General features: G+C 40.6%; 1 protein-coding gene and 2 non-coding genes across 4 annotated transcripts in view; all 3 read left to right on the plus strand.

Moving 5' to 3' along the window:
* The window catches only part of LOC137186000 (F-BAR and double SH3 domains protein 2-like), an 80,256-nt gene that overhangs the window by 22,583 nt on the left and 35,094 nt on the right, over positions 1-22,579 (plus strand). For both annotated transcript variants that reach the window (XM_067594597.1, XM_067594598.1), the window contains exons 3-8: positions 2,350-2,395; positions 14,875-14,954; positions 15,488-15,632; positions 15,792-15,925; positions 17,451-17,505; positions 17,741-17,869. In XM_067594597.1, coding sequence (XP_067450698.1) covers positions 2,350-2,395; positions 14,875-14,954; positions 15,488-15,632; positions 15,792-15,925; positions 17,451-17,505; positions 17,741-17,869 — 589 coding nt within the window. The remainder of the gene's footprint in view (positions 1-2,349; positions 2,396-14,874; positions 14,955-15,487; positions 15,633-15,791; positions 15,926-17,450; positions 17,506-17,740; positions 17,870-22,579) is intronic.
* Positions 1,316-1,389, plus strand: trnat-agu (transfer RNA threonine (anticodon AGU)). Its single transcript has one exon. It is a non-coding gene; the product is annotated as a tRNA-Thr (tRNA).
* trnat-agu (transfer RNA threonine (anticodon AGU)) lies at positions 3,053-3,126 on the plus strand. Its single transcript has one exon. It is a non-coding gene; the product is annotated as a tRNA-Thr (tRNA).

Consider the following 22,579-nt stretch of genomic DNA (forward strand, 5'->3'; position numbering starts at 1 on the left):
CCTCTGTGTCTCTGTGTCGGATTTAAATGAATGGCTCAGTCATTAAGATTTTCTCGTGTCTCTTTTCAGCCATTAAAGCCAGAAATTTAAAGCAGCCTCTGTCTGGAAAACAGACAGAACACATGCAGCTTTAACACAAAATGATGCCTTGGGAAAATTTTGACAAGGAGCACTGCCCTATTTGTTTGGGCTGTAATTAGCATAGAGAGAATTGGCAGTAATTATGCTGTCTATGCTTACAGTAAGTGTTGTCTTCCTGTCCTGTGTCTTCCCTCACAGTTTCCCTTCCCGGTTGCTGCTTGTAGCTGTTAAGTTCCCTCACACAGTCTGTTCTATTGAGTTTATTGTAGACAGCATTGTTTTAATGAGTTGCAGTTACAATAAAATGTTGTACTGCAATAAAAGTTATGAATTTATGATTACATTCCCACAGAATATATCCTTGGGCTACATACAGTATACATGCTGTTTTAATACATTACTAAAGCTGCACTTAGCAAAAGGCCTACAGTGATCCAAACAGCCAGACGAAAGAGATGTTCAAATTCTATAAGCCATTTTAATTTAACACCCATCTCAACAAATACTCATCTGTACATTCCTCTTGTATTTGGTAAATTTTAATTGGTGCTCTGTAATTCAATCACCTGAACAAATATTGACTTCATTTCTTCATGATAAGTGCTGAAAAAGTCATTGAAGTGGGAGCTCCCAAGTGGGTTAGCTAAGAAGGTGTTCTTAACATCTACATGTGAATAAACAACAGAGAATGCTAATGATAAGGTTATGTCTGAGACCACCTCCACGATAATATCATTTACATGTGAAAGCGACTTGCATGCACACTAACATTGTCAGGTCGTCTTTGTAAAGATCTGTGTTCACACCAAAACAAACAGAACAATAGGTAGGGCTAAATCTTGTCTTCTGCCCACTCTCTCAGTTAGCAAACAACTGCTCTCTATGATTAGCCTACTTACCGTATGTTGTATTTGAATATACTGCACCCAAGACACAAGTTGTCCATATTGATACATGTTCCTGTTCTGTCATCAAAATGAGCGATTTTAACACTGCTCATAAATGGTGCCTTTGTTGATATGCTGAGATATTTATCAAATCACTATTTTATGCTTCTAATAATTTGACAGCATTAAAGATTACAGTAACATTACAGTACAGATTACAGTAACAACAAAAGCTTAATAAAGCCTAATACTTTTTGCGTTTATACTGTTTCATTCATTTGTTTTCATTCATATTTTACAATCTGTCTTAAATTTGAAACATCCAGTTTGTATGTAATGTCCAGCCCGGCGCTGTGGCTTAGTTGGTTAAAGCGCCTGTCTAGTAAACAGGAGATCCTGGGTTCGAATCCCAGCAGTGCCTTTTTTACAGTCAAGCATAAATGTACTTGTTTCACTGTAAGAAGGTTTATTTCTTAAATTTTACCCTCAAGGCAATGAGTTTATAATGATTGAGTGCAATATACATATTTTACACTTTATTTTCTTATAAAATGTATGCTACCTCACTCAGATCAAGATCTCTGTTGCAATAGAGAGTACAGAAAAGAAACACAACAAACATAGACAGTTATTCTAAAGCACATACAAACAGCATCAGAAACAATTCTATAAAAAGATGCAAATTAAAAGTTTAAAGTTTGTAAAATCCTTTATAATACATTCCATTTATATGGTGTAAAGCACTGGAAGGCAGTCTTCCCAAGTTCAGTATTTGCTGCTAATGAGGACCAGCTTACTTTTTCATAAAGTCACAATCACAATGATGATATTTGAATATGAGTCATATATATAATTTGTGTTAAAATATGCAGGTAAAATGTTTGTGCACCCAGTGAGGTAATCTACAGTATACAACCCACTTTGTTCATTCAGCACACAGGGCCAGTATATTTATCTGTCTGTGTAATCATATACCTAATGTTATGTTTTTCTTTCTGAGCATTCCTGGGCCGTGATAAGAGCTTCCACTGTCTGTGCTGCCAGGATGTTGTGTGATGTTCAGAGGGCGAGGGGAAAGTTGAAGGGCTGTGTTGGGAGTTTTTTTTTTAGGAAAAAATGTCACAAAATAAAGCCCACAAAAAACAATGTAATGCCTTTTGGTTGAGCTCACCTAGGAGACGAGTATGATAACATTTTTTGATGTCTCCTTCAAATTAATTCATAACCTTTTTAATATTATCATATGAATATATATATATGATTTGAAATAAATATTCTGTGTGGACTGTATGTGTTACCTATTGTAATATGTACAGTATTTGTAATCGACAAACCCTTTAAACACTCAAACAATTCTCTGTGTCTTTCTCTTTCTCTGCAGGAGCTACAGTCTGAAGAAGGGACAGCTGGAGAGGGACTATGCACAGGTAAGACTGGCTTGACTCTTATAGACCTTTTCCATACACATGTGCTGACTTGGCTTGTCTCAGTTTGACTCGGCTCATCAGCGCAGCATGGCAGGGATTTGCATCTCCATTACAACAGGGTAACCCGCTTGAAGAAAAAATGCTCTCACTTTGATGGAGGAGGTTGAAATTATGCACATAGAAATGTACAGGTTTATGTGTTAGATTTAAGTTTGTAAACCTTTATTGGCCTGTGAACATAATTTACTGTCCAAAAGTTCTCATAAGCCCCATTAATTCTACTAAGAGAGTAATGTTGTAGTTCCTATTTTTGGATTCTGTTACAGGAGCATGGGGCAGCCCCAGCAGGATTACACAGAAATGTGATTATAATGTATTTCAAACCCTTGAAAGGAATATATCAAACGAATATGAGTGCATCAGTCTTAGAACTCTCGTAAAGCCTGACCCAAAGGTTCAGAAGTTGTGCAGTAAGCACTTAATGTTGTCAGTAAAACTTTGTTTTTGAGTACTTTCTCAGCAGATTAAACATGAAAAGATAGACCAACATTTTGTGCTCTAAGTTCATTTTCCCTCATGTTGAAATTTCTGTCTTAAAGGCAGTTTGTGGTGATAGGTTGCCAACCTATATGTTGCTTTGTAACAGGCCATTGGCATGGCGCTGTGGCTTAGTTGGTTAAAGCGCCTGTCTAGTAAACAGGAGATCCTGGGTTCGAATCCCAGCAGTGCCTTTTCTACAGTCCAGTGCAAAAGGCAAATGTGAAGTGTTGTCACTTCCCTGAATAACTTCTCAGACCTGCCAACTTGTGTGCATGTTGTGTTGCAGCCCCATTAAATTGAACTGCTGAGCAAACGTAAACACTTTGATGGTGGTTAAAATGATGTACAGAAAAATGTAAGGGTATATGTGTTAGGTTAGGGTTCTTCAACCTTTGTGGCCTGTGGCCATATTTTTGGCTCCAAAACTTCTTCTAGGAATTACAGCAATTACAGATTCATCACATTGTAGATCATATTTTTGTATTCTATATTCAGGAACATGGGCGGAGAATAACACAATGCTCATATATATATACATGTGTTTAAATTATATGTATTAACTTCTAGCAAACAGATATGACTACACCAGTCTAAAAACCCTGGCCCAAAAGTTCAGAAGTTATGGTTTTCTGTAAGTACATAATATTTGCTGTAAAATATGACTGTTCAGCTCGTTATTCACAGATTAAACCTTATGAGATAGACCTGACCAAAAAAAAAAAAGTTTTAATGTGTTACGTAGAGGTTTGTCACCAAAAAAGCCCAGCAATTACTGTAAGAGAGTTATCATGTTGCCAGATCAGGCTGAAAGTGACATTCTTTTGTATTCTATTTTCAGGAGCATGGGGGAACCCCAGGAGCATAACATAAAATGTAGACGTACTGTATGTAATGTGTTTTAATGAAAAAATGTGTTACTTTGAATATATCAGACAAAGATCTTAGAACTCTCCTGAAGCCTGACCCAAAGGTTCAGAAGTTGTGCATTAAGCACTTAATGTTTTCACTTTCACTGGGCTGTTCAGCACATTATTTACAGATTTAACTCAAATTGCTTAAATTTTCAAATCAATGTTTAATGGTGAGTAGCTAGTAATACTAACAGAGGAGACCAAGGAACTGAATGGAGTGGTGAAAAAAAAAGTCTTGAGCAATAGCTCATTTTAATCTAAATTGCTACATTGCTTTGAAAAGCCAATTCTACCACTTTAAGGCTTTTCATGAAACACTGTTTCACTTACAGTTAATACTGAGTCACAGTGTTTGGTGGGATAAATGTATTTCATCACATTGATGATGCTTGACCATCCTATAATATTTTAGTGCTTAAACTTTTTAAACTTCTTAAATGGTTGTAATAAATGTAATGAAACATTGAATTTAATAGATAATGTTCTGTATTTGTGTATCATAATTTGTAGTTGTGAAAACTTTACTGTAAACATTAATTTAACGGATAAACAAATCTTGTTGGTGTACATATAACTGTATGCAGCTTTGTGCCACATCTTCCTCAGTCTGTTGATGAAAATGAGAATCTACTCACCTAGTTAAAATAGAGCATTTTAAAGGGAAGCACATACTGTATTTGCAGCCAACTTTGGCCAGGTGCTTGCTAAATTGAGACCTGCCGATTTCTGTTTGATTCACTTTTTAGATAAATGAAAACTCACATATGTGCTGCAGGCCACAGTTGGTTTCATTTCCCATATTTTCTTTGGTTATTCACAGATGTTTCAGTGTTGCTTTCACCCTCTTTCTTTTGGCCATTCATTCTTCCTGTTGCTACATAGTTATCATGAGTCTTTCAAGTTAGAGACACCAAAGTTTTTTGCAAGTAAATAAATAAGCCCTATGGTCATTCAGCAATAAAATATGTATCTATTTTGCAGTGTCTCTTCTCTCTGCTACCAGTAATTCTAGCAAATAACCCAAAATGATCTGAGTAATCTGAGTAGACTTAACTAACAGACAGGATTTCCATGCCAGAGCTTCCACTTCCAAACCGACAGAAGGTCCGTTTAGTCATTTTACACACATAGCTCTCTTCCTCGTTTTCCTACTGAGGGCTTAAAGCCAGGTGGAGTTTAAGAGCTCACAGTATTAAAGTATTCATCCACTAGATCTTGGGGAAATTATAATGGACATGTTAAACTATTTTCTGATACTTTAGAGACATTCCTGCGGTTTCTGAGAAGGGGTTGGTGTGGCTGCAGTAGGCAGGAATTAATGCTTCCTTATAGGGATGTAACGGTACGTGTGTTCGTCCTGAACCATCACGGTTCAGGCATCACGATTCAATGCATGCAGTCATATGAAAAATACACCCCGTAACTCAAACAATTACTGTCAAAATAGTTTAATAATCCACTTACTCTGACATGTGGAACAATAATTCTAGAGCGTGAGTTCCACCCGGAATGTTTTGGCAGGGCACCACTTAGTTGTAGCTTGATCATGGATGAATGCTAGCCGGCTTAGCCAAGATAGCCTGGTTAGCCTGGTTACCCTGTAGTGTCGCTGACAATGAGAGACCCATACCACTAACTGAGTGCAACACTATTATGAAAACATGCTCCGTTATTGCTGTAATGAATCGATACCATGTCTCCCCATCCCCCTCCCCTCTCTGTGATGGTGGGCTTGTCACGCCGCCTTTGAGAGAAGCCATTCAGAGAGCATGTCATAAGAAACCAATTCTGAGAGAAAAATGTAGTTAAAAAATATGAAAGTAAAAGTAATGGTTTGGTCCCTCTGACTGATATATTATTATATATGACATCATTAGATTAGTAATACTGAAGCATCAGTGTGTAAGCAGCATGTTACTGATGTAGCTGCTGGAGGTGGAGCCAGTTTCAACTACTTTATATACAGTTAGACCATAAATCAGCATAAAACAGCTGTCAGCAGGTGCCCTGAGTCTGTGCAAGTAACAGAAAAGTTGTTTTCCTTTTCCACTGCAGCAAAACTAAACTGTTTCAGTAATAGTTTCCACCACAACACAACTAAACTGTTTCGATAATAATAAATTATTATTATGATTGTTGGACATTTACATTTTTCAAAATAAAAGACCAAAATATTATTTTCTACCTGTCTTTTTTTCTGCTGTGCCGAAACAGTACCGAACCATGACCCCAAAACCGAGGTACATACTGAACTGTGAATTTTGTGTACTGTTACACCCCTAATTCCCTATCATGAAATTATTTATACTCATAAGACAGCCACTTTGTAGTGTGCTGCAGGTTTGTCAGGGCACACAAAACCAAAAATGCATTTCCCAGTAGAAGGCTGCATCAGGGTACTCCTCAAATGGCGCATGCAGCTTTACTGTCTAAGGAGAAAAAAGCAATGTCTGCCACCAACAAAGTGCAATACTAGTTGCTTTATATTGTAATTTTGATGAAGCTCAGCTTAATGTCCTTTTAAATGCATGTTCACACACACATCCGTTCAGTTGCACATTGAGATTCGGTCTCAGGTACTACATATGGACATACTCACTCTACGCAGCTATCCACACAAATGACTCTTATTTTGTAGCCCTAATATCCTCTTGTATGTACACATGAGAAGATGAGATAGAGAGAGTGAAGAAAGAAAATATGCTTTTGTTTATGTGTGTATGTTTGTGTGTGTTCATTTGCGTGTGGTTTGAATGATTAAGTGTGAGTTTCCTATGGTCAACCCCTCTGGTTTCAGACATTCATTATCTCCCCCTATCCCTCGCTCTGTCTCTATCCTTTGCTCTTCTTCCTCAGCACTGTCTTGTTCACCTTAGAAATAGAGGTTGCCTAGCAACAACCCCCTACTCAATAGGACAATGGATTCCCTCCTAATTGTAGGTGTGTGTGTATGTGTTTGTATGTGGGAATGTGTGATTACAGTGGTTTCTTTTATAAATAGGTGATGAATGGGAAATATATTTGGTTTCAGCACCCAATAAGCAAACTAATTCTTTGCTCCCTTTTTTTTAAATCACAATAGCATTTAATCATGTAATGTCTGCCCTTGCCTCTTGTCGCTCTGTCCACTTGGTGCTCAGGTAGTCGACCACTCATGGAAACCACTCTGCTCACTCATTGGCCCCTTCCTGGCGACACAGACAGAAATCAAGCCAATCAGCTGGTCTGACAGGCAGACAGAAAGTGAGACAAAGAGGGGACACAGAGGGGAGGGTGTAAGCTGTAAGGGACAGACAGAGAGGCAGGGAAAGAGAAATAGACACAAGCATTTCACGAAAAAGGGAAAAAGCTAGATGAAACAACCAAAGGGGTCGTGTGGAGAAGACAAAAATGAGCAACAAAGAAAGTGAAGATGCTGTTGTTTAACCTTTGTCCTTTCACCGTGTCAGAACATACGTTCCCTCTGTGAGGAAGTCAGCTGCAATTACCTGCTGTCAATCAAGAGCTCTGTGTTCTCTTTTAGCATTCATTTCTGTATCTCACTATGGGGCATGTTCCCCGTGCTGTCTCCCAGAAGCTATTTTACACTACGCCAGTCTTGACTGGCAGACAGATGTGACATCTGTTCCCTAGAGGAGGGACTTCCTTCTCCTATAAAAGCCTGAAGTAACATTAGTTACAGGTGTGGCTAACAGGTTAGCAACACAGTTCTTAGAGTGTGCTAACCACTCAGTCGCTGAATTCTACCTGGTGTTGCATAGCTATCTGAGTTTAGTAGCTGGGCTGTCACCAAACAACTAGCCACCATACTAGCTGATTACCGCTTCTCGTATCAAACGGAGCCAACCCAATGATAGAGCCTGAACCTTCCCTCACAATGGACAAGGTCAAGCCACCTGCCAAGGAAACAAAATTGCTTGGGCAGACACCCTTTCTGCATGAACAGCTTGATACCATCCTCCTGCTAACCGACCCCGATTAGCACGAGGCCAGTCTGATGGTGAAGCACAGTGATGTTGTGGAAGATGATTCTGACTCAGAGGATGAGTACATTAGCTTTGGTTCTGAAGAAGATGAGGAGGATGATGATAAGCCCTTTATCCTTCCACTCGCTGCAATGCCAATGGCTGTGGGTGGTATGTGCAGTGGATCTCCAAACCCCAGCATGGACCTGCATGATGCCTACAAGAGGGTGGCTACAAAGCTTGGTTTGGCCCGACAGCTACTGCCAGCTTTTCCTGAGTGCCTGGAGGAGGTGACCCGGTCATGGAGGAATCCCCTCTCCGCCACAAACCCCCTAAAAGAGGGCTGGCATTTGACTGGGTTGACATGGAAGAAAAAGGTTTTTCCCACATACCTCCAATCGAACCTCTGCTGGCATCTCTCCTCCACCCCACACAAAAGTCCACCATTCACTGGACTTCGTCAAGTCCCGCCCTGTGTTCTTGTTTTCAGTCATCAATGACTGAAAAAGGCTACAAGGTGGTGGCCATGTCTGTGAACGTGTCATCGCTGCTGCTGGCCTATCAGGCTGGATTAGAGGATGACATGTCAACCTCACCCACCCTGACCCTATAGGATGAATTATGTGTGGTGACGGACCTCTGCCTGCTTCTTCACAGGTGTGTTGTCCAGGCCTCTGGAAGGCCCTGATGGTCGCTCAAGAGAGAGTTAGATGGCTAAACTTATCCAGTCTTTCTCAGTAAAAGACTCAGCTCTACTTTCCCGTGGACCCAAAAGGCTTATTTGGCTAAATGGTAGACACCATGCAAAGACATTTCAAGGAAAAGAAGAGAAAAGGTGAAGCACTACAGCTATGTCTCCCCAGGAGAGTGCCACCCCCTGCACCCACTGCACCGCGGCAGATGTTTGCCCAAGCTGTGGCTCGACCAGTTTACAGCATACCCAAACATCAGCCCCAACCCTAGGCGGGTGCCCGGGGTCAGAGCAAGCTGCTGGAACTCAAGGGTGCGTGGGATAAGAAACCCTTTGCTGCCAGTGTAATGCATGGAGACCAAGCTACCCCTCTTGTCACTCTAGGGGCTAAAAAGAAGAAATGTGCTACTTGGTGCGCTGTTACCAGGGAAGCGTGGCAGGCTCAGCCAGACGCCTGCTCCATTCCCCCAGAAGATGTTCTGTTCCTGAGCAAGTTAAAGAAGGCATGTTCCAGGCCCTACAAAAGTGCAGAGGCTATGTTGGCACTCACAGTTCATGACCATGCAAAGAGGAGACCTGCACACACCAGTGCCCAAACACACGCCATTTGGGATAACCTCTTATGAAGCAGTGTTTGTCATACTGGATCATGGGGGCTATTGCCATGGCCTATGATAGCAAGGGGTTGCAACCCCCTGTTGGTCTACATGCTCATTCCACTTGAGGCATGACTGTGTCCTGGGCACTGTTTCAGGGTGTTTCTGTTGAAGAGATATGTGTGGCTGCCAGCTGGGCAAAGCCTCACACTTCTACACAGATTCTATAAATTGGATGTTACTGCGCCTTCACTGTCTCATACAGTCTTGAGTGTGGTTTCAGTACCAAATATGCCTATTTAACCGGCTATGTGTTAATGACCAGTCTTTAAGGTACGCTTGTCTGGCATTACGGGAGTCTGTATATCCCATAGTGAGATACCAAAACGAATGTTGAAAGAGAACTTAAGGTTAAGAAATTAACCCCGGTTCTGTGTGAGGTATCTCACCAGACCACCCTCCTGGAGCTAGAAAGAGGTGTGCTTACTTAGACTGAAGAGAGAATGTTAAGTCAGGCTTTTATAGTGGGAGGAAGTCCCTCCTCTAGGGAGCAGACGTCACGTTGTCTGCCAGTCAAGACTGGCATAGTGTAAAATAGCTTCTGGGGGACAGTGCAGGGAGCGTGCCCCATGACATACCTCACTCATGTTTTCAGGGAACTGGGGTTAATTTCTAAATCTAAAGTTTTCTGTGTGTGTGTTAGTGTGAGCTATTTGTCCTGTATTCCCCTCCCACGATCAACATTACTGGCATAGTTTTAGGCTGGGGTCACACTTCACTGTACTGCCCAAAAAGGCCAGCCTGCTGTGGCTGTCGCTGCGTGTCCGCAGCCTTCTGCGCACTCGCAGTGCACCATTATATCAGCCTCACCCTCTTGGCTGCGTGTCATGGTCTTTAAGTTCTCCAAATATATTGTGAATTCTTAAGTTCAGTTTATATGTCAGACTGACAATACTCTCCTCTCCTCTCCTCTCCTCTCCTCTCCTCTCCTCTCCTCTCCTCTCCTCTCCTCTCTTCTCCTCTCCTCTCCTCTCCTCTCCTCTCCTCTCCTCTCCTCTCCTCTCCTCTTCTTTCGATCCGCACTATCTTGATCTACACTGATATTGACAAGGTTAATAGATTGGAAAGAAGTCTGAGAACAGGAAGGAGATAGTGATTAAGAAAGTGATGTTTTCTATTTCTTCTCTCACACACTCCCAACCAGCATCACACGCAATAACTTTTCACAATTCATCGCTGTCTGTTGCAATATTTTTTTTTAAACAAAAACAGCTCAATTCTGTTGTCTTTCTCACTCTGCCTTGCTCCTCTTCCCCTCACTCTCCTCACACTTATACTTTGCCTTTACCTTAGCTTACTCTGCAGATGTCGATGTCAAAGACATCCTAACCCAACACACGCATAAATAAGGCAGAGAGCTTCGAGGCAAGAGAAGTGCAGACAAGAAGAGACTGGGGAGAAAATCAAGTATATTGATTTAGGAGGAAGTTGAGAAAGTAAGGGGGTTGAAAAGGCAGACACACAAAAGCAGAAAGAAAGAGACAGCAGAATGTGAGTGAAAGTGACCAAGCAAGTCACAGGAGAAAATAAGCAAGTGGAAGAGTAAACAGAGGGCTGAAGTATCAAGGTGACTGCAGAGTTGTTTGTCGCGCTGTGCAGCTGAGAGGACAGTGAAAATGGAAAGAGCAATGTTGTGAAGGGATGAATGAAACAGAGAAACTGATTGTCAGTCACTAATTAATTAGGATTTTAACAGCAATGCCCTCAAATATCATTCCTTCTCTCCTCTTTACAGTCGGTACAGTTAATCTCTAAATTTAATCTAAAGTAATCATCAGTTGTTGCCGTTTGGACTGTAAGGCAAATTTTGGATGTGGAAAATGAAAGTTAACAGTAAACATGTCATCTTCAAATAATATAATAATAATAATAGTGCCTCCCTTGGATTTTATCTGTAATTTAGAAAATGTTAGATTGCAGCTCTGAACACACAAATTAATTCACAGTGACCATTTTACAATTCTGAAAATAATTACACATCATTATGCTAAAAATACACAATATTCAACACTTTTTCTCAGCCCCACTTCCTCTTTCTTATACTTTTTCTTTGTCTATCAAACCCTCTCTCTCTCTCTGTCTCTCTCTCTCTGTCACACACACACACACACACACACACACACACACACACACACACACACACACACACACACATTGGTCTCCTCAGGATATCCTGCTGTCTGAGTACCCCCTTTGCCACTCTGATCACAAAAGCAGGATGTGTGTGTGTATGTCTGTGTGTCTTTCACTGTATGTGTGTGTATTAAAAAGGAGCAGTTCCACCTTGCCCTGACCACACAGGAAGGGTAAGAGGGGTTGCCATAGCAACATGCTGTTCAGGTGGTGGTTGGGCAATGACAGCATCGAAAAAAAAGATGGAGTGATGGAGGGTGTCCAGTAGAAAATAAAAGGTGCAGAGAAGATAGAGAGAGTGGCGATGTTTACATGGACCCTAATATTACACTGATAATCGGAATAATAACTCAATCGGAATAAAAATGCCTCATGTAACCACCTCAGTCGGAAGAGACTGGCCCGATCTGGCCTGATCAGAAGGAATTTTCAATTGGGTTGAGAGGGGTGGTGTAAACCTTTGATAATCCATTTAATAGGAAAATATTAGCACCTAATAACCATGTAAATGCTTAATCTGATCCTTTCTCTCTGGCTGGAATAAATATATTCTTTCTGCCTGTTTTCCCCATGTGGGGCTAACATTTAGTGATGTGACGGTAGAGAGAGAGAGAGAGAGAGAGAGAGAGAGCATGTATAAAGTTAGCAGTATATCTGTGAACATAGCAGTGCAGTGTGTGTACAGTTAAGGCTATTTGTCAGTGAATAAATGCTACAACTCATTAAGAGCCAAGCCAAGTTCCCATGCCCCGCTTGCCACCTGCGGATTAAAGTGAAGGGGTTTAGCCCCGAAGTTAGCAACGATGGGTTAGCCTAGCCTGACCAGTTCACTTAAGGCGGACTGACTTAAGGTGGACCAACTATGCTCATTGTAGCAACACTCCTAAACAGAGAGTGGAGAAATGTCTGGCTGCTGAGTCTCTGCCCAGTTTTGCTCAGCCCCCCCCCCCTTGTTGTTGTTAGTAGGAACATTTTGACATAGCGCCCTGATGTATTTATCACTTTTGAGCATGCCATTGAATGCGTTGGTGAATTTAAACACCAGAACATATCAGATCACATCTCATTTAAACAGCTGACCCAAAATCTTTAATAGAAATGATATCAAACAGAATAAACAAAAGTGTGCATTTAACTGCAGCTAGTGAAAGAGGAAAACAATGAAAAGGGTGAAAAATGAAGAGAAGAGGAGAAAACAGACAAAAGAAAAAGGGAGATAGAGGAAGAAGCAGAGATAGAATGAATATGATAATTGAAGAAAATGGGTAGCAAGAGAGAGACATTGAGCATCAGAAATCTTCCCAACAGCACCTCGGTGAAACCGTCTCTTATCAGTCACTCAGTGCGCCTCTCACCATCCAATCATTGCCATGTCTAGCTGTCATTGCTCTCACTCAGATAACAGGTCTGTCACTATTGACTCATCAAGGAGGTTTTAAGTTTGCTGGTATTAGAGAATGTTTGCAGCCATGAAGGTGGTACACGTCTTGTCCAACAGGGTCAACATTAAGTCATCTGGAGGCAGCATCGCTCCCAGTACTGAATGTGACGACTTGTGAATATGCTGCTATCTGTGCTAACAAATCACAACAATCAGCTGGCATGTCATAGTGCCCACTAGGGGACACTAATGAGGGGCTGATCCCAGATGTCCAGCTAGATCAAATCCAACCTATCTGGTGTTACTGTGCTGTTACATAAATGTGTCACTATCTATCACGTTTTACTGAGACTATAGTAGGGTTTTAGGTTTTATGTGTTAGGGATTTGAATCAGACAGGAGAGGTAAATTATTAGAAGGATTTGTGGTGTGGAAGTCAAGCTGTCAAATCAGTCCTCCTGTCAGCCTGCCAGCTCATAGTCAGTAGCTGCCTCAGCTGTCAGTCACTGTCCTCAGTTAACCCCCCCTCCCCACCCTATCCCCCCTCCACAAACATACACAGACACAAATACATATATTGTACTTACAAACACACATACACAAATGACGCATGTTTAGACAGCAGGAAGGCAATTAAATCCCAAGCAATTCTATTGCAATTTTAATGTTGTGTGTCTCTCTAGCTCTCTTTCTCACACACACACACACACACACACACACACACACACACACACGCATTCTTCTTTCCTTTTTTCAAACAAATATGCACATACACAGTCTCACAGTCTTTCGTCATCACACCCACATCACTCTTCCCTAGAGTCAGGTAAAGACTGGCATTGGCCAACCACTCTTATTCTTCTAGAATGTGTTTAAAATGACTTCATAGCAATTATGACACACTGTGACTCAAAGTAGCACTGACCTTTGCACTCAATTTAATCTACGACAAAATATTTACTCCACTGACTGCCAATTTACACAAACAGGAAAACTGCAGAGGTAATGGGGAGTGGTTTCAAGATTTCTACTTCTATGTAGAACAAGCCGGACTCTCCCCTTCCTCTGGAGGATTTAGCTGGTGGGTGCCAGGGTTCAGTGGGGCATTGTTTCCCACAGGACACAGGCCTGTATTTCAGCTGGAGGGAAATAAATTTAAGGTCCAGGGACCAAAAGAACAAGCTGCTTGATGTTTTGATAATGGCCTCATTCACCATCTGCGAAAGGTAAAAAGGGCAAGCTGAGAGAGAGATAGAAGGTGATTCATTGAAATATTTATAACGAGTGAAAGAGGGGTAGAAATTTAAAAATAAAGACAACCCAACGGCTTGATGACAGAGAGAGGGAGAGTGGAGAGAGGATTGAGATATGGGGAAATACATTTTAAATAGGCCTGTGAGATTTATAGACATTAGAGCTGGAGAGTGAAGGATCGAAAGCTGAGAGCTGTTGATTGGGCGAAAGAGGAGGATCTATGTAGATCTGTTTGGGAGGGATAGAAGATTTGAAGAACGTGGCTTGCGGGAGTGTGTCCCTAAGCTCTTTTTTGTCCTGTTTGGGTCGTTGTAGTTGTTGTTCTAGTTCGTTAACAACTGTTTTATTAATGAGGATTTGCTCTCCCACCCCCCACACGTACATATACATACTGTACATTCACACAAATACACAGCGACACAAGGAAAGAGTGTCTGCTAGTTGCCGCTACTGACACAGTGACCCAGTCCAGAAGATGTAGGTTACCCTTTCTTGCAGCCCTTGCGTTTCTGCTCGTACTCGCAGGAGCTGACTGGGGATTCACTGTTGCTGACGATGAGGCGATTCAGTTAATAGTAGGATTGTTGGCTGAGTGCAAAAGTCAAGATTTTAGCTGTACAAATGAAAACAGCACACATGACGTGACCTAGCTTGAGTAACATCCAAACCAGCCATATTATAGCTAGTTGTTCGCAGTGGGTTACTGTACTAGTAAAGTCTTGACCTATATACAGTCTGCAGTGTAAAATACTTCAACTTAGTATCTATGTAAATCGTATTAAAGCATAAATCATCAAATATTATACACTTTAAATGTAGTACTGGTCAACAGTTCATCCACTGTTCTCAATCAGTGCATTAAACTGAAAAATAAAATAAATTCAGCATTTTCCTAATTTGAAAACAGGAGTTACTCTAATCATTTTCATTATTTTTTTGTGTTTTCAGGCTCTGCAGAAGTTAGCCAGTCAGTACTTGAAGAGGGACTGGCCTGGAATCAACCCTGATGACCAGAGAACAGACTACAGGTAGGTACATGTGTGTGTGTGTGTCTGTATGACTTAAAGAAATATACAACCATATTTCCATAAAGTTAGAAACTAATGTTGGTTGCTGTTGCTATGTTCTCACAGTCTTTTCTGAATAGCTTGCACCTACAAACAGCTGCACAACTCAGATGAAATCCAAATACATAGTCTGTTGGCTTTTTCCAAGATTCTGTGGCACACAGCACTGAAATATAAAACTCCAAAGTGTTGTCACAAAAACCAGAGATGAAGAAATTAACTCAGTTCACTCACAGTTCACACTTTATGTTTGTTGGTTCTAGCAGATACAGCAACATCTCTACACACACAGATGCCCCTTCCTGCTCTGATATAGTCGGGTATGCATGTGTTTCTCAGTCCCACAGTGGCTGCCACGCAGCGGTATAGGGAATTTAAAAATGTTGCCATTTTGCAGAAGAAGTTTATGAATTTCTAACTAATTGCTTTTGGGGGGATTGTCCGTTACAGAACAGTAACAATACAGTGCTTCTGTGCTTCTTCTCTCTAATTAGAAATGTGTATGCAGTGTGGAGGTCCTACTTAGAAGGTACAGTGCAGGTGAGCCAGTCCAGGCTCAATGTGTGTGACAACTACAAGAGTCAGGTTTCAGAGCCTGCTAAGACTGTTAGACTCTACAAGGAACAGCAGCTCAAAAAGGTGAGTGGATACATGGACAGTGGGAGTTAGTCATATTTTCCTCAAGCAATCTTTGTTCTCTATCCCTCTCTGCAACATCGTTCTATGCACTCAGACTGAGTTAACGTGACTGACGTTGGTCGTCCTAGCTTCCCTATTTTCCCTTTTTTCTCTTCACAGACCATAGATCAGTTGAGTGGCATTCAGGCAGAGCTGCAGGAGTCGGTGAAGGAGTTGGCCAAAGCCAAGAAAAAATACTACGACTGCGAGCAGGTTGCCCACGCCGTACGAGAGAAAGCTGATATAGAGGCCAAGTAAGTTCACCCCGGCACCGAGCATGTGTGTGTTTGCAGGGATGTACGTAAATATAGAAATGGGATGACTAAACAGATGGTCTCCATTGTCAAAAAGAATACCATCATGAAAACAGAGTTGGTTAACCTCACAGAGAGAGCCTATGTGTGCGTGAGAGAGAGATAGGGTGGGAAGCAGAAACATCATCTAAGTTGAAAGAAGCAATCAATTACATACAGTGTGTGTGTTGTGTGTAAGAGAGAGTCAGACAAAAGTAAATACACACCTAAACAAGAGACCAAAACACCACAAGTGTTGAGTCTTAGTTTAGTAACATTGGTGAGTGCGGTTGTGTTGGTGTAAATTCAACCAATAAACTAAACTTAAATCAAGTGTGTAGATATTTAAAATTCAAATCTGCTCTTTTAAGGCAGAGCAAAATATATCAGGTTTTTAATGTGACATTAGTGTCTTATCATTTGCTCTTCATAACATAGTAAGCTCTCTTAAACAATAGACCACTGAATCGTAGAGAACTGGAGAATTCAACTTTTTAAAACTGTGCAATACCATAATTAGTACCAAAGTTTGATCCAGTGCTGATGAGTGCTTTTTCCTCCCAGCCTTTGGTATCAGTAGCTAGTAGACATTTTCACTTCATTGAATTCTTGGCTCTGGTTAGCGCCCACATCGATTGGCCAGTCAACTCTTTTTTGTTCTCTATCACTCAGTAGAAAGTCACAGCTAAAGGAATTGCTGCATTACTGCTGTGCCATTACGTGAGTGTGTGTGTGAGTGTGTGTGTGTGTGTGTGTGTGTATTACAGTGGAGAAAAATGGTGAGACATTAGTCATTGTCGGGCGCAAAGAACACACAGGAAGAAATTGTTGTGAATACAGAGGCACAGCACTCATTTTGTACCTTTAACACCTCTTGGCACATTTAACACGGTGACATCAGCAGAGACACATAGGCAAGCGACAGACATGCTCACACACTCCTAATACATTTTGCATCTGTATGTGTGATGAGTTACGTTACATGCGGCCTGCATCTGTGCACATAAACACAGTACAACAACAAAAAGAAGGCCACACATCACTTTATCAGACAGCCCTTTCTGATGTCACCATCAATAAATCCTGACGGCCGGATCAGGCTGAGATTTATTGCCACCAGGCTCTAGCCTGTTCAAGGTCAATTTATGATGCCTGCTCTGAATTTGAGGTTAGAGATCAGAGTTATTATTAAATAGGAATCCCTGGATCTTTGTCTTCTTTCTATCTTAATTCATTGTCAGTGTACAATTACTGTAATTAAATGTAAAATGATAGTCAAAGGAGGTGTCAAAAACATCGAATGTACACTTTTTTGTTTATTTTTTTAAGTGTGCAAGCACAGATTACTTTGTATTTATTTATTGAATTAAACCTGATAGTTTTGATAGCAGTGGCAATTAAACAAAAACTTTGCATTTTTAGATGTTGAAGATTATCCATCAAGATGAATTGCCCTAGCTTTCTCTGTTCTGTGTTTCCTTTTCAGGTCTAAACTGGGTCTATTTCAGTCAAGAATTAGTTTACAGAAAGCAAGTGTAAAGGTAAGAGGGCTCCCTCACAAAGACATGCACACACAAACACAACATAATCGCTCCCAGAGTTTTCAAGAAAACTCTTTTAAACCATGATACAAAAACAAAAATGTGTTGTTGTATCATGTTACACCTTTAATGAGCCAAGAATCCAAGAAGGGACTAATTCTTTCCACTTAGAAAACCTTAAGCCTCCAGTCTGTTACTGTAATGCAGTATTGGAATGTTGTCTCTTTCTTTTCAGTTGAAAGCTAAGAGAAGTGACTGTAACTCGAAGGCAACACAGGCCAGGAATGACTACTTGCTAACTCTAGCTGCTGCCAACGCTCACCACGACCGCTACTACCATACAGATCTACTGCACTGCATACAGGTATTTATAAAAAGAACTGAAAGGGGTTTGAGAGAATCCACCTAAAATCCAGATTCCACAAGTCCTTTTCATGAACTTGGGTATTTTAGTAAAACAGTAAATTTGTACAAAATAGAAACCAGGCCACTGAAACAGTAGTTTTGTAATGCCATAGGGACTTTTTTTTTCACTTCACGTTCTGGCTTAAGAATCTCACGCACTGATAATACCCAGAGGGATTTTCCAGGAATGGAGACACATTTTTTGGGTCCTAGAATTCAAAGTGGGGAACTACTTTGAATTGAAGCTCAATTTAGGATAAAATGTCTTCCTTTTGTCAGTGCACACAGTCTGACTCCCTTTCAGTATCAGTGAAGTAGTTGAAGGGGAAAAAATCATGCATAAAAAGTGATGATTTCACAGTTTTGAGTCTTCAAAGAGCCATAAAGTTCTTTGGATTTATGATTTGCGAGGGGCTTATTTGAAGAAAAAACCCTGCAAAATGAGCCATCCTGATGTGTGCTCTTACCAAATGATCGGTAGGCATGAAATTGTAAATTGTTGACTGAACTGCACCAAGAGCAAAAGGAATAATCAGAGAGCTGTAGGGGAAGTTTATCATTTTCAATACTGTTAGCATATCGGAAAGGCTTCATGCAAATGAAGCTGCTGCGTTCTCAACTTTGGGTTGAAATAAGAAATGAATCAGATACTATTTTGGGTTTCATAATCACATCTGACACATATGATGTACAACTGTGCATGACCGTGAACTTTCTGAGCTTGATGTGGAGAGAAGGTACCTAGAAATACAGTAATTTTGTGGTTTGAGACTTTGATTCTGATGTGTTTGTCTTCTGTTTATATGGTTGTGGGATGCAGACAGGGCTGCACTAACATTTCAACTAATTATTTTCATCATTGATTAATGTGCTGATTATTTTCTTGATTAATCGATTGATCATTATGTCTATAAAACGTCAAAAGACTGTAAAAAAATACAGGCTAGAATTTCTTAGAGCCCATGGTAATGTCTTCAAATGTCTTGTCTGATCAACAGTCCAAGATCCAAAGAAATTCACTTAGTATTTTGTATGTTGTATAAAGCATCACATTTAAGAAGCTGGAACCAGCAAATAGTTGTCATTTTTCTGAAAAAAAATGACTAAAACAATTATTCAGTTATCAAAATAATTACCAATTAATTCTCTGTCGATCAACTAATCGATTAATTGAATAATTGTTGCAGCTCCACATGTAGGTTTAGAAATTTTATTGAGTGACTCATTTGTAAGTCAGCTATATCCCCATCGCTGTAAGTCATCATGTTTACTTAAATTTGGTTACTTGAAGTTTAAGTCGTGATACAGAAGCAAATTTGTTGTCACCCCCTCTATTTTTTCCACTGTTAGCTATGCTGCTGCTTGTTTGTAGAAACACAAAGTTCCATCTGGTACTACATGACCTTTCTGGTGCACGCACAAAGTCAAAACACAGCAAGAAATCCGACTAAAATATCTACTCTCCAGTGTAGTTTACAAGATAAGAAATCCAGGTCTGCTGATCAGCTCGCGTTCACTGAACAAAGATAATCCAGTTAAACTGCAACAATTGTGATACTGGGAGTATTGCCTTCATCTGGTAGCAATCTAATTATTAGACATGCACACAGACAGACAGACACACACACACACACACACACACACACTTGTACACAGGCAGACACACCTCAGCTGCTGTGTGTTTAACAACTTAAACAGCTAAGTTAGGGTGATGTCATCTTTTTAAATACATGTTTAAAGACATGTTTGTGTGACACACACATGTACATGCAGACAGACGTCACATGTGCGGTGTTTTCTTTAAGATGACAGACATCAGCCTCAGGATTGACTCTGATTAGGCAGTTAAAACACACACACACACACACACAGGGTGACTTTGCATCTGTAATGTTGCTACTTTTATTTTTCTTTTGTTTGTCTGTCCACAAGTTAAGTTGTATGTATTCAGTTAGAAAATTCTAAGTGAAGCTCTTTAATATTTCTATCTGTGTCTATTCTTCTACTTTTTTGCCTTCTTTTTTTTTTTGCTTTTTTTGCTCTTCATGTAATTTCTTTCCCTCGCTATTTTCAGCTTCCCTTCCCTCTATGTTTCTGTCTCTTCTTTCTGTTTCCCCTTCTCCCTCTCTCTCACATACTCTGCCTAAGGCGTTCATGAGCATCTATACTATGAGGCCATCCTGAATAATACATCCTTAGCTCCTTGTGACAGAAGGACAAGACTGCAGGGAAATATGCACATACACAAATACATGCACGCAAACACACACGGAGAATAAAGGACAGTGCTAGAGGAGACCAATCTGCTCATCCTTTCCGTCTCCCTGAGCTGCAGGTTTACTCGTAGTGTTTACAGGTCTTGAAAGTGATAACAACACTCCAAAAAGAGGGAGTGAAATCTGCATCACTAGAAAGAACCTGTTCCTTTCACAGTCCAGGACATTTTTTTGTGACATGGAGAAACACAGTCCAGAAAGCAGCATCAATGGCGGACATAACACTTGCAGCCAAACAATATATGCATAACCACATCAGCAAAAGTACAGGTAGTGGAAATTCATCAACCCCCTTTAGCTAGCTAGTTAGCTTGAGACTTTTTCTACCTTAAGTTTGATCTTATGTCAAACTTTACAGAAGATAATGAACTGAATCTGAAAAGATGACTAAAAGATAATTTATTTTTATGTGGATGAGGGATGAGGAGACTTTTAGTTTAGATCTGAAGTTATCTTCATAAATACTGACTGTGCTGACTGAGGCTGCAACAGTAACATACATCTTACACTGAGTGCTACTGTCCTTGTCAATGCGACAGCTGTAGTGAAAGGGCAGCGGGAGAACAGACTGCTCCACATCTCCCTCTGCTGTTGGCAATTGACACCGTTATTACTGTCCATCTTTAAATTCCCCTGCTAGACACACACACACACACAAACACACACACTTAAACTTACACCTCTGCTCCACTGTCTGGTTCGCTGTGCTGTGCTCATTGTTCAGGCTGATGCAGTCATTCAGCCCAAACACACACGCAAAAACACACACACCCACTGACTATGATATGGGGCTTTTTCTGGAAGCTGAGTCACTCCGTTTCAACACTACCGTAAATGGATTAAAGAAGGAGGGGAGGAAGAGAGAAGAAGAAAGGAGGAGGAGGAAATGAGAAGAATGATAAGGGAACATTTAGAAAGAAGTCGGCCAACAACCCACCCATAATGACATAATTTCCTTGTCAGTATCCCATTGTTGTATAAGTATGTTTTGTATGTGTGTGTGTTTGTGTGTGTGTTTGTGTGTGTGTGCAATTGTGCACATGCTATATTTGTGGGATTTAAGCGCATATGAAAATGCATTTTTTGTTTGTCTGTGTAAGTAAAAGACATTATAGATGTTTGTAGACTTGGCCTACAGTAAAACACCCCCTGGCCAGCACAGAGTGTATGTAGATTCCTGAGAGTGTGAGCTTTTATAAAGTACTTTGGCCAAAAGAGAGTATGCACGTCTGAGTACTTTAGAGAGAGTGTGTGTGTGTGTGTGTGTGTGTGTGTGTGTGTGTGTGTCTGCGGTCTCTGTGTTTTGTTGAATTGGAATCTGAACCCCTTCACCTTTCCCTGCAGCTGTGAGAACGCTATCCAGAGAACACTTTATGCACACACACACACACACACACATTTTTCTGTCTGTTTCTCTTTCTTGCGCTCACCCACTAATACCTTTTATACCCTTTAAAATCCTTACTCTTCCTCTCTTGCCTCCTCTCCTCCTCCTCTCCATTAGCTTCTCTTTCTCTCGTTCTGTCTCTCTCTCTCTCTTTCCTCTCTGTCTGATCTGTTTGGCAGTGTGGCCTATACAGCTTGGCAGTGCCACCCCAGCTCCACATAGAAAGGCTGTTCATTTGGACTGCATACTTCATTAAAATGTCTTTATATCAGAGCATCAGAACCTCTAATGATAACAGCTGTCAAATGATAACATCTGCTGGGTTTCCGTCCTTCCTTTGACTTTCTGCCACCTCACTCTTGCCTTTACATTGTTTGTCTCTCTTTCTTTCTCCATTCATTTATGTATTTGAAGTCATGAAAATGACTTGAAAATGAAAGTGTACTTGGGTGGTGACAGTGCCAGGCCAGTGGTGTATGATTGTGTGTGTGTGTGTGTATATATATATATATATATATATATCGATTGCTATTTACATATAGTTGAACTTTATTTAAATTGCACACATTTTATATCCATGGATCTGGTACTTAATGTATATTTTCACAGTAATGCACGTTTGATGAAATTAACAGCAATAATGTGGTACTCGCTGTAAGCAAATTCTCTCGGAAACATCTGCTTTGAAAGATAAAGCACAAGTGTTTTCAATCACTCTGGCTGATTGATTGATTGCTTGAATTACGTGATATCACAAAATATCACAAAATACTAGAATAATAACAGGGTAAATTGTTCCACCCTAAAGGTGAAGTCAGACCGGATTCTGGCTGGCTTAATTTAGGGCCTCCCTATAAACTTGTTATTTCACCCGGGCACGGTGCCTTACGACCTGCGTCACACACAGTGTTGTGTGCCTGATGCATGTTCTTGTCGTCTTGTCACTTTTTGGATAATATAGCAAAACCATAACCTAAAAAGTTGTTTATTAACAACCTAATGTTTG

This window comes from Thunnus thynnus, chromosome 7 (assembly GCF_963924715.1).
Source record: "Thunnus thynnus chromosome 7, fThuThy2.1, whole genome shotgun sequence".
Classification (NCBI taxonomy): Eukaryota; Metazoa; Chordata; class Actinopteri; order Scombriformes; family Scombridae; genus Thunnus; species Thunnus thynnus.